This window comes from Galeopterus variegatus, unplaced genomic scaffold, assembly GCF_000696425.1.
Source record: "Galeopterus variegatus unplaced genomic scaffold, G_variegatus-3.0.2 Scaffold1135, whole genome shotgun sequence".
In the NCBI taxonomy this organism is placed as follows: Eukaryota; Metazoa; Chordata; class Mammalia; order Dermoptera; family Cynocephalidae; genus Galeopterus; species Galeopterus variegatus.
Window position 1 is genome coordinate 385,950 of NW_007727246.1, and position 12,223 is coordinate 398,172.

General features: G+C 49.6%; 1 protein-coding gene across 1 annotated transcript in view; it reads right to left on the bottom strand.

Moving 5' to 3' along the window:
* Nucleotides 1–5,970: 5,970 nt before the first annotated feature.
* The window catches only part of PDIA4 (protein disulfide isomerase family A, member 4), a 51,457-nt gene continuing 45,204 nt past the window's right edge, over nucleotides 5,971–12,223 (bottom strand). Inside the window, exons 7-10 of the mRNA XM_008575106.1 lie at nucleotides 10,211–10,362; nucleotides 8,688–8,844; nucleotides 7,827–8,060; nucleotides 5,971–6,750 (exon numbers count right to left, since the gene is read on the bottom strand). Of these exons, the coding sequence (XP_008573328.1) occupies nucleotides 6,335–6,750; nucleotides 7,827–8,060; nucleotides 8,688–8,844; nucleotides 10,211–10,362 (959 nt within the window). The 3' untranslated portion in view covers nucleotides 5,971–6,334. The remainder of the gene's footprint in view (nucleotides 6,751–7,826; nucleotides 8,061–8,687; nucleotides 8,845–10,210; nucleotides 10,363–12,223) is intronic.

Consider the following 12,223-nt stretch of genomic DNA (forward strand, 5'->3'; position numbering starts at 1 on the left):
TAAAATGTTTTTGGAACTAGATAGAGGTGGTGATTGTAGAACACTGAGAATATATTAAATGCTCCTGAATTGTACACTTAAAAACAGTTTCGATTTTTTCACACCTACCTCATGTAAAAAAAAAAAAAAAGGTTAATTTTATATTATGTAAATTCCATCCCAATTTTAAATAACAGTGGTTTGGTCCTCATGACAATCCTGTGAAGGGGGTAGGATTGGCAATATTTTTTCTAGTTTTATGATTGAGAAAAATGAGGTTGGGAGGTTTGCCCAGTTAGTAAGCTAAGTAGTGGCAGACTGGGTCTCAAACGAGCCTCCGACGTCCACCCTGCATCCCTTTCACCCTGTCCCTGGGGGGTCCCATAGCCCTTGTGGACACCCTGAAAAGGAAGCCGAGGAGGCTCTGGAGCCATCTGCCAAGATCTGTGCTCCCTTGACCCCTGGACTTGTGCACAGGGTCAATCACAGCCTGGGCAGGGCGGCTCTCTCCCGGGAGGTCAAGTCCACGGGCTGGACCAGGTGGGACCCGCTGCGGAAGGCCAGGCCGCCCTACCCGGACTTGCTTCTTAAAGTAAACTTACTTTGTCAAAAGTCTTTCTTTGTCTGTCTTAAAGTTCTAATCTGTATAATTTAGGGCAAAGAGAAAAGTGCTTTATGAGGTTCCTTCCCCAAGGCACAGCCAATGCTTTCCGAAAGGCTCCCTTCTCGGTCTTTGTTTACTAACAAGTGGTCCTTTGTCCTCTTCTCAACGTTATCTATCTCGGTAATCTAAGATGTGAACACGTAGAATTAGAAACCTATGCTCATTTTGTTTTGTGCTGAGCCGGGTGAAAAGCACGTGCAGTTGGGGGAGGGGGTGTGACTTAGCGGAGGTTGGGCAGGAGAGCCCCTTCCCGCCTGGCCCCTCCAGCCTGGTCCCCCAAGGACCTACCACTCTCCACTTACTCATTCAAAATGATCAAAATCCGTCACTTGTGCTCGGCCCTAGGTCGCCTCCCGCTCCCAGCTTTGCTTCCCAAGCCCTGTGCTTGGACCAGCCAGTGAGCACGTGGACAAGACCTGCAGGGGACGGCTGCTTCACCTGAGGTCCCACCGAATGCATTTTCAATACCTCTTTAGGTCATTATGATAGGAACCCCCTTATCTGAGGTTTCACTGTCCGCAGTTTGTCACTGAGGTCAACTGCGGTACGAAAATATCAAATGGAAAATTCCAGAAATAAACAATTCATAAGTTTTTTTTCATAAATTGTGCACCATTCTTAGTAGTGGGATGACATCTCGCACCATCCTGTCCCCTCCACCCAACGTGAATCCTCCTTTTGTCCAGCATCTCCACGCTGTAGACGCTGCCTGCCCTGCAGTCACTTAGCAGCTATCTGGGTTATTAGATTGACTGTCGTGGTGTCACAGCACTTGTGTGCAAGTCACCCTTATGATGGCCCCAAACCACAAGAGGAGTGATGCTGGTGATTCAGACATGCCAAAACTGTTAAGTGCTTCCTTTAAGTGAAAAGGTAAAAGCTCTCTACTTAATAGGGAAAGAAAAAAAAAAATCATATGCTGATGCTGCTAAGGTCTACAGTAAGAGAAAATCTATTCATGAAACTGTGAAGAAGGAAAAATAAATTTGGAAATAGTATATACGGGGTGCGGTACTATCCGTGGTTTCGGGCACCCACTGGAGGTCTTGGAAGTACCCCCCGCAGATAAGGGTCTAATCCCTTTGCCCCACCTGATAGTATCTTCAGAAAACAGGGTGAGGTACCTATGTTACTTGCTCTTTGAAGTTGTGCACAGTGATGGGCTTGAGAGTGAGATTTGTCCTTGGGTCTTTATATTAGTACATTTCTGTTGCTTATAACGAAATACCTAGAACTGGGTAATATGAAAGGAAACAAAATTTATTGCTTATAATTTCAAAGTCTGGGGAAGTCCAATGTGTAGGGAACACAGTTGGTGAAGACCTTGGTGGTGGTGACAGTGACCCAGCGGTCTCACATGGCAGAAAATGGCAGAACAGAGACAGACTAACCTCTCATGATCTTCTTTTAAAGCCCTCAGAACCATGCCCCTGACCACCATTTTTAATCCATTCACTAGGGCACGGTCCTATAATCTAATCACCTCTTCAAGATTGCACCTTTCAATTACCTTAAGATTTCCCACCCTCAACAGTTACAGTGGGAATTAAGCTTCTAATATATGAACTTTGAGGACACATTTCAATCCACAGCAGGTCTCCTGGAGCCCTCCTGGCGCACAGCCCTCTCTCTAAGGCCCACCGTTGACAGTGGGAGGCCCTGGCACTTCCTCGGGACCTGGGGAAGGAGCTATGGGCAGGTGTCCTCTCATAAAATATGAGGGTATTTTAAAAAGTTCATGGAAAAATAGAATAAAATTAATGAATCTTTCCATTAACTTTTTGAAAATCCCTTGTGCACTCAAGCCAACAGCTCAGTGTTAGGAGAGCTGGTCACTTGGAGCTCCATGGATTTGTGGAATTTGAAGTCAAAGAAGCCAGGTAAAGGTCCTATCATCTCCAGGAGAGTCACCTGCATGCCTGTGCTACAGACTCTGAGAGGTTCCTCAACAAAGAATCCCACTGAAGCATTTTTATTTTTTAGCTCCAGTATTTCCCAAGCCAAATAACTCACAGAATTTGATTTTAATGAAGCACTTACTAATCTCCTTCAGAAGTGTTTTGCCTACACATTTTGGGAGGTGCTGGTGCCATGGAAAGAACACTCGTTCTCAGTTCTGGTTCTGGCTTCCCAATTTACTGACGCTGTGCTATGAAGGAAATTATTTAATCTCCTGACCCCCATTTCCTTCTCTATGTGCTGGAGATAAGAACTGTCCTGCCTACATTCCAGGGGTAAAATGTGATGGTATTTGGGAGCTTTTGAAAAGAGATGCTCGGCTCCAGCCTTGCTGGCTGAATCAGTCACTCACAGACCCACACCCTCCATTTGGAAGTACCTTGTGTCTGCACAAGCTAAGCCAGTGGCCCGTCCTGGCCCAATACCCAGGCGGGAGACAGAGATAAGCAGTTGCAACATAAGGAAACAGGCCTTCACGCTTAGCATTTCAGGGCTCTGCAGACCTTCAAATTGGTGTCCAATGTTCTGTGCACCAGTTTACTAGGTTAAAAGAAAACCATTTAGAAGAGGGACTGTGCATTCTTTAACCAGACCTCCAAGCCTGGGACTCAGCTGCTCCACACGTGACCTTGAGCAACACCCTCCCTTGTCCCATGCTTACCGCATGCCAGGAACAGTGCTAAGCCCCTACACATTTTATCTCATTTAATCCTTACAAATGTCTTACAGATGGGCAAATAAACTCAGATAGGGGTTAAGTACTTGCTCAAAGCCACACAGCTAAACAGTAGAACCAGCCTGGATTAAGACTTTAACAATATATACTGAGTCCCTAATACCTAGTAGGCACCCAATTGAGGGCAGCTATTATTAGTCTAAGATTTGGCATTGTTTTCTATGCTCAGATCTCTCTAGATTTATATATGCAGTACCTCCTATATACTAAGTAGATAGTGACACCTAAACATTCCTCAAATTTGTACAAAACGTGACAGGACAACTGACGTCACTGTTTCTCAATGAATTGAAATTGTGGAGAAAAAAGAATAGGCAATAGGAGATTGCTCTAGAAAGAGACTTAAGAGACGTAAGTAAAAGTGCAGACATTGTTGATGATATGAAGGACCAATTGTAAAAATACATTTCTGAGAAAACTGGGGAAATTTGACCATGTACTGGGTATTAAATGAATTATTTTGGTAGCTGAGATAAGGCTCTGTTTCTGTAGGAAAATGCATTCTCAGGTATGTAGGGGTGAAAGACGTCCTGGGTATGTCATTAAAGGAAAAAAAGAGGATAGGGCAGATATAAATGCAGAATTTTGATAGTTCCAGGTGGATGGTAAAGGGTGTTGTTTATACTCCTTCCATTTTTGTGTGTGCTTGATAAGTTTTATAATAACAAAAACCTTAATTCAGGAACCTGGGCATCCAATCACCCTTAGTTCCACTTACCCACCCCAACATCTGATCAGCCCGGGAGTCCTGGAGATACGGTACTCTTACCCGATAGAGCCCATTTTCTACCCAAAATGCAGCCCATCCACCAGTCCCTTGCTACTCGACTCTCCTCCTCCTCTTCTCAGCTCTCTGAGGGGCTGATCTAGGCTCTCCACCTGGGACGGTGTCCCCGGGCTCCCATGCCCCCATGAGGCACTGATCGCACTGGACCAGAACTGATTGACTTGTCTCTTCTGTGAGCTCCCCGACCAGTCTGGGGTAAATTCCCTCACAGAGGTCTTGCCTTTTGCAGTCAATATGAAGTTTACTCAGTTAAAACACTTGGGCAACCTGGTTTTCAAATTATATTTCAGAAGCGGATACTTTTTTGACTTCTGCCTCAGGGCATTTGCACATGCTGGCCCAATGCCTGGAACATTTATTCCTGGTTTCTCAATCTTCAATGTGCACATGAATCTCCTGAGACCTTACATGCAGAGTGACTCCCTAGGGCCAAGTCCCAGCCTGAGATGCTGCATTTCTGACAAACATCCAGGTAGTACCAACGAAAGCAGGACCCAGGAATTGCTCTTATTCTTTGCCTGGCTCAAGCCAACTTGTCCTTAGGGTCCCAGCTCAAATGTCACTTCAGAAAGGCTTCCCTGACACCTCAACCGAAATGAGGCCATCCTGCTGTTCTCTCCTGGAGATTGGCTGTCCTCCTCATGGTCCTTTATCCTCATGGGCAGCGTTCCCCCGACTGGACTAGAAACCCCAGGAAGAACCATTTGTTCTCCTGGCACAGTGTTGAATGAACGTGACTTTTGCTTCAAAAAAAAAAGCCCTTAAGTGAGGCCCCCCACCCACATCTACTCCTATGAGCCCCTGAGGGAAGGGGCTTGAAGGGCCCCAGCCCAGGATGGGGGCGACTTGTCCTCCTGATGGAGGGCATCATGGGGTGCAGACTTCCCGTCATGCTGAAGATTCTGGGGACCTACACACCACAGCCCATCCGCAGTTCCTAGTCTGCCTCGGCCAGATCCAACTCTAAAGTCGTCTGCCCCTTCCCGTGAGACCTGTTCCCTGCACCCCACCCAAACCCTATGACAAACAGCTGTCTCTGCTGAGGGAACTGCCAAGGCAGGAAATTTTCAGCCTCATCACTTTTGTTTCAGTGGAAATTAGGAACAGGTGAGTGATGGGGAGGAGGCGACGGCTCAGCTCCGTGAATGATCCTGGAACAGAGCTCACATCTCACACAATCTCCCGAGAACCCTATGGCCCAGGGCAACCTGTAAGGAAGAGCTGGGCCGGCGCTGCCCCACCCTCCCTGTCCTATCCCCTCCTCTCAGCTCCCCACAAGGTGCTCAGGGTGGCCTCCTTGTCCTTCCCCATCACAACACTCTGCCAGTGCTCACCTGAACACACAACCAGGAACTGAGACCTCCGAGGCGCCTCAGCCCAGGTCAGGCTGATGAGCCTTCCCTGGGATCTGCAGGGGTCAGTGAGGCAGCCCACCTACCGAGCCCAGGCCAGGCCTCCCTGGCCCTTCAACTCAAGCCCACTTGGGCTCCTGCTCCACCCCAAGGCTCCCAGAACAGAGCAGGTGTTTTCTAACATATTTATGGAGGTTAATTTTTAATAATTTTTATTCCATTATGACAGCCTAGCCTATCTTTTCTACCACCCCAAAGTACCCATGCTCTGTCCAAGGTCATTTCTAGTTGAGCAGTGGGGACTCTGAAGAGGTGGGGCTGCCATGGGTGGGTGGCCTCTCTCTGGAGCTGAGCCTGGCTTGGGGGACCTGGGCGGGTGTCCTCCTCGGCAGGGGGCTGGCAACAGTTCTCACTTTGTGCCATAACAGTAAGAAGCCAAAAACTGAAACAGTCAAATCTTTAACAATTCTTCAATGATAAAAGACAAAATCAATGTGATCTGGCAAAGCATTTCTTAAACTTTAAATTAAAAAAGAAAACATTCTTGCACAGAAGAGTCTCAACTTATCTGCTCTGAGGAAGTGTAAAGTAGAAGGTAAAAAAAAAATCAAACCCCAAATGATAAAAATAGATGTATCCTCCATAAAAATCTGGACCAAACTACTGAGTCATTCATGACTATTCCATATTCAGAGCATGAGGTGAAATACCAAAGTATAAAAAATTGGGGAAAAAAAAAATCAAGGTACTGCCACTATGTATGTGGCCCGGCCGTACCACGGGCTGGCACCCCTGGCTGCAGCCATCAGAAGCCACAGTGTGTCTGGTCCCTCGACCCTCTGCAGACCTCAAGGCTTTCAAAGCTCTTCCTTGGTCCTGCTCAGTTTTGTGGCATGTTCTTCTACAAACTTGCTCAAGTGCTCCAGATCTCTGTCGCCACCCTCAAATTTAATTGGGTTCTTTTTGTCCCCACTGGGGGCAAAGTAGATGGTGGGGAAGCCCTCCACCTTGTAGCGGTCACTGGTGATGTCGTTGGCAGTGGCATCCATCTTGGCGATAACCAGGCTCTTCTGGCCCTTGTACTTCTTGGCCAGGCTGGTGTACACGGGCTCCAGCTGCTTGCAGTGTCCGCACCACGGTGCGTAGAACTCGATTAGGACGTCCTTCATGGGGTCCATCACAATGGAGTCGAAGGTCTTCCCCACCACGACCTTGACCGGACCCTTGTTGTTCTTGGGCACTGGCTGGGATTTGATGACTGGCTTCAGCTTTCCTGCCAAGGAAAGCAAGGGTGGGGAAGGGTGTCAGCACTGAAACGGCCTTGGACCCTGATAGACTGTGCAGCAAGGCCAGGAAGGGCCTCATCTCCAAAAGCCCCACCCCAACAAAAGGCACGTTATTTCTCTGGTTAACTGGTATCTTCTCTCCCAGTCCCTGCAAAGCCCAGAGAGGGCACAGGTCAATCCCAACCTAGGAGTAAAGGGCCATCTTGGTCCTGTCCAGTGAGGCTGTCATAAGAGAGATGCTGCCCAGTGCAATGGAGTTTTTGAGAGCCAGCACCTAGGACTGAAAACCACAGTGGGAGAAGTTCCGAGAAGACACTGTGGTCTGCACATAATTTGGCCAGAGCTGGGGAACTGGGGCCATGTGCCCAACCAAGATCAATAAAGATACTCTGCTTAAAGCCTCACAGTAGGTTTTCCATATACACAAAACTTAATTTCTAAGTCCAAAAGCCTATTCTAAAGGTTTTAAAAATGAGTCTCCTTTAATTTCCAAGACACACCTCCTCTTTTTCTAGAAGAAAAAGAAAACAAAGCACATGAATTGGGATTCTCCATCTGTCTCCCTATCCCTCAGGGTCCAGGAGCGAAAACCAAGGGTCAGGCCCATGAGAACCAGTGACTGAGGATGCAGAGGCCCAAGCCAGGCTCAGAAGCCACGGGAACAGCACTGATCGCACCCAAACTTTGCCCATCTGTCTGGGCTGCATCTTCCAATGTCTCCACTGCATGGCCATGCTGTAAGCCTGAACTGTAGCTGGTGGAAGCTAAGTGACATTAAATGAGCCCTAAGAGCCCAAATCTTGCTTTTACTTTCAAAGTAAACAATGGAAGAATTGCCAAAAGGAAATAAAATTTCCAAATGTTCCAAAACTTCCAAGCTGACTGGTACCTTGGTGTTTGGGGCCACTTGACCCTTCCTGGGACAAGGAAGTCAGAGAGCCACACACGCCCAGCGGTGGGGAGGGGCCGCCCCTCCACGGGGCCAGATGCCTCTGCAGCCTGCACAGGTTCTGTGCTGATGAAGCACAAGAGCCACCCAAGGGAGACCATGGCCCCGGCTCACCTTTTTTGAAAGCTGTGACAAACTCCCGGAGGGTGTCAGAATCAAACTCCTCCGGCTCCATGGCGAACTTCCTCCCGCTCTCGTCCAGGACGGCTGCATTGACGTCCTCACCGCTCTCACTGAGGCCCAGGTCCTTCACCTCCGTGGCATAGTCCTCCTCATCAGCAATGGCAAAGGTGTACTCGGGGAAGTCCTTGGCCACCTCCAGGACTTTGTTCCGCCAAAACTGAGTAGCTGAAATGGACCAAGGGCTATGAGCTGAGCAGGTAAGTGGACCGACAGTCCCAGCTCAGACTCCGAGGTAGTTAAGATTCTGTCGCTAATATTCACAGACAAGGCACAAGCCCTGGATTCACTTCATTTTTTTTTTTTTTTAAATTTCTGATGGCTGGCCAGTGTGGGGAACCAGACCCTTGACCTTGGTGTTGTAAGGCCGTGCTCTAACCGACTGACCCCACCGGCCAGCCCTGAATTCACTCCAACCAGAGAGACAAGCACTTCTGAAAAAGCCACGCTTTGTGAGCAGCTGGGCTATGGCCGCAAACCCAGCAAGCCCCACGGGCCTGTGCCCAGGTGCCACAGCACTGCCTGCCTGGAGCCCGAGGCAGGCCTGGCCTGGTCCTGCAGCCTCTCAACTTCTCCAGCTCAGCCTCCTCATCTCTAACACGGCGCTGGACTCAACTCTAAGCTCCTCCCTTGCTAAAAAGGGAAGGAAAATGGATAATTATACAGCACAGAATGAAAAATGACCCCGAAGCCATAAATTAAAAAAGAAAAGTCCACACCGGGGCCACCCCAGGACAGGATTTCTAAGTGAGCGAGCCTGAGCCCGGCCCCAGGCCCCAGTGGGCCCTCACGCACCTGCTCTGTAGTCGAAGCTGAAGTCCACACTGTAGTAGACGACCACCAGGGGGCGCCTGCTGTAGCGCTTGGCCTCGTTGAAGGTCTTGCGGTGGCCCACCAGGGGCAAGGCGTGCTTCACCACATAGTCCTGGATGGCCGACCCCTCCACCGAACCCTGTTCCAGACAGGGCACGGATGAGAGCCAGCCCCCCAAAACGGGCTCCGTCTGACACCCACATCTCCTACTGCTGCTGTTAACCAGCACAAACGTTTGCTCTGAGGGGTTTCAGCGTGGGGGGTGGGAAGCGCGGCTGTCTGAAGGGATGGGTCTTGGAGGCGACAGCTCTGGGCCTGCCCCCATTCAAGCACACCCCAATAACTCCCTGCTGCCTTTGGGGCTTCCATTCCTCCCATGAACACTAAGGAGACTTCTCAGGCGAAGGCAGACACGTGGAGGGTCTGGGCCCACCAAACCCAGTAAGAGCCACTCAAGGAAGGCCAGCAGCTGTTTACATGGACCGAACCGTGCAAAACTTTCCATCCCAGCCAGTCTGATCTTCACAGGAGGTATGTCCTTCTTACAGACAAGGGCAAGCCAGAAAGATACAGGGTAGTCTCTCCTAGGCATGGCTGCCTTTCCAGGTTCCAGGCTGTTCCCTCAGTGGAGGCCCCAGGAACTCGGGGTGAGGAGGCTGGGCTCACCCCGCCTTGTCCTGTCACACACACTCCCCTGCCCCTTCAGGTCCCACAAGAGCCCAGCAAGGGTCCCGGCGCTGTGGGCCAGCACAGCCTGGGCAGGACACTTGCACGTCCACCTCAGCTCTGCTTCTAACTGGCTGTGGGGCCTGGGTGCGAGAGCTCACTTCTCTGCATCCCAGCCTCTGTGCGATGAAAGCTGTGGATTCGACACCCCACATTACTTCCCAATCTGAGATCTATTCATTGAAGGTCAGGCCCCACTGAGCTGGACCCAGGATCACCATGGGCCAGGAGCTCCCTGGACCCTTCCAGAGCTGTGTGTGTGCCACCCTTTAGGAAGCTGAAGCAAGGGGGCTGTGGTGGGGGCAGCGGGATGGAGGGCAAATCCACATGCCAAGCTCAGCAGCTCACCCGGTGAATAGAAGGCCCTCGGCACCCAAGCCGCCTCCCAGCACTGATGCCCGGCTCAGCCTAAGCCACACGTCTGGGCCCCAGCCATGACAGACATCCAGGCCAAGCCCTCAGTGGAATATGCACCCGAGGGACACCAGTGCTTGCCTGCCAGGAGCAGGAGCAACTGTTATGGCAAAAGTGGGTGGAGCTTTGCCAGGGGCCTCAGGTGTGTTTGAGGCCCCCCATGCCCGTCCCTGCTGCAAATCTGGACCATAAGCCGCCTGACGGCTCTACCTCCACTCTGTGCCTTCAAAGATCCTGTAGGGTGGGGAGAGAGCATTGCAAAAGGCACTCCAGATCCTACAGAAGAATGGAGCAAAGCCTCCATGCTTCAGACCCCAAAGTGCTCAGCTGGGGTCCTCCTGCTGCTGCGGGGAGCCCTCCCTCACCTCCATGTCCATCACGTTGCTCCTGGGCTCATACTTGGACTGGAATTTCTCAGGCTGCATTACAACCAGCTTCCCTGGGGAGACTTTCAGGAACTTGGCTATTTCGGTGCTGAAAGTGTGGTGGAATTTGTAATCTTCTCTCAGGCTGTTAGCTGAAAAGTTAACAGAAGGAAAACACAATTTATTAAACTGCTTAAGTGACTGAGGTTTAATTTGTTACCCATCTCAGCCAAAGCAAATATCCTGAAAATAGTGTAATTACCACCATCAATTCTGTGTGGACAACACCTCGAGCTTGAACACTTGAAGGGAGTTTGTTTTTAAAAACTTAATACAGGTATAATATCTAAATCCTTTGTCTTGGAATTTGTCAAAAATAAACTGAATGTTCACAGAAAAACCCAGAACTAATCTGTCAGGAGCTACCAATGACTGCCACGCATGGTGAGCAGCACACGGATGCTCAGGCAGATGGATGGTGCGGTGAGGGTATGCGTGTGCCACACAGCCCTGCACGCCTTCCTCTTCAATGCCTTTTGTGGGGGGTCTGAATCTCTCCTCGAGTTGGTGAGCTGCCTGTCTGTGGGCTGGAGCTCTGCATGCAGTTCTTTTGCGATATATGCTTTTATTTAAATCTTGTGAAAACTCCAAAATAAAGCCACTGTCTGAGGATACACCAGAACAGGGCTTGGCTAACTTTCTGGAAATGACCAGATAGTAAATATTTTTGGCTTTGAGGACCATATGGTCTGTCCCACCTACTTAATTCTGCTGTGACAGTGTAAAAGCAGCCAGATAATGTGTAAATCAATGAGCATGGCTGTGTTCCTATAACACTTTACTTACATAAACAGGTGGTGGGCCAGATTTGGCAGATGGCCCATAGTATGATAACCTCTGCCCTAGATCCTGTAGGTGAACTCACCTCCAGTCACCCGGCCCCCTCACTGAGGCATCCAAACCCATCCTGAGATGATTCCATTATTTAGTCATTTAAGTACTGGGGTATCACCCCACCCTTGAAGGTCTAGAGGTTTGGCCTCCAGCTGGTTTACAGGAAACACAGGGCTGAGACAGCACACCACATGTTTCTGGGAAGGAGGGGGGCAGCTTGGAAAAGCTGATGGCTTTTGGGATCACACAGATTCAATTCATAATTTTGTGTCCTACTGACTGCGTGACTTTAGGCATATTAATTATTAACCTCCCTGAGCCTCAGATTCCTCCTCTGCAAAGTGGAGACATTAAAATCTACCTCACAGAACCATTGTGAGGATTAAATAAAGCAATCCATCTATGTAGAAGGCCCTTGATCGTTCATCTCCCACCATTCTGAGCCTCCAGTGCCCCAGGTACTTGTCATCAGTTGGCTTTGGGCAGAGACGGATTTGTGTCAAGACCTCACTTCTTGACCCCATAACCACAGACCCTTTCCTCTTGCTGCCATCCCTTCTGCTCCTGCCCCGTCAGCCTCTCCATAAAACATCTTGTCTCCCTGGGGCCATTTCTGTCACCCTCCATGCTTCCACAGTGGGAGGGTAGGCACAGCAGGCCCAATGACTCTTGTCCCCACCTGCAGGCCTCGTCCTGCCCGAGCTAAGCTAGAGCTTCTGACCATGTAAAGTGTGGTGCCCAGGCCCACCCCAGACCAACTGCACCAGAACACTTATTTTAACAAGATCCCTGGAAATTTGCATGCACATAAATTTGTGCACTTTGCAGCCAGACTTAGGTCTGGAGACTCCACTGCTGCCCACAGCCCTGGGCAGGTTGGGGTTTGTGGAAGATATTGACTAAGAAGTTATTAATGACACAGAAATAAAATACATGTATTTCACAGGACAAAGCCTGTAGTTTAGGGGGCCAAAGCCCAGCCCTTTAGGAAGACACATAGAAATGCTAAGATTGAAAATGACCAGAAAACTTTCACAGGACTAAACCCTTTGATGTAGATAAGAGAACTGAAGCACAGCGAGAAGTGATTGCTGGGGGGGGGGGGGGGGGGGGGGGGCC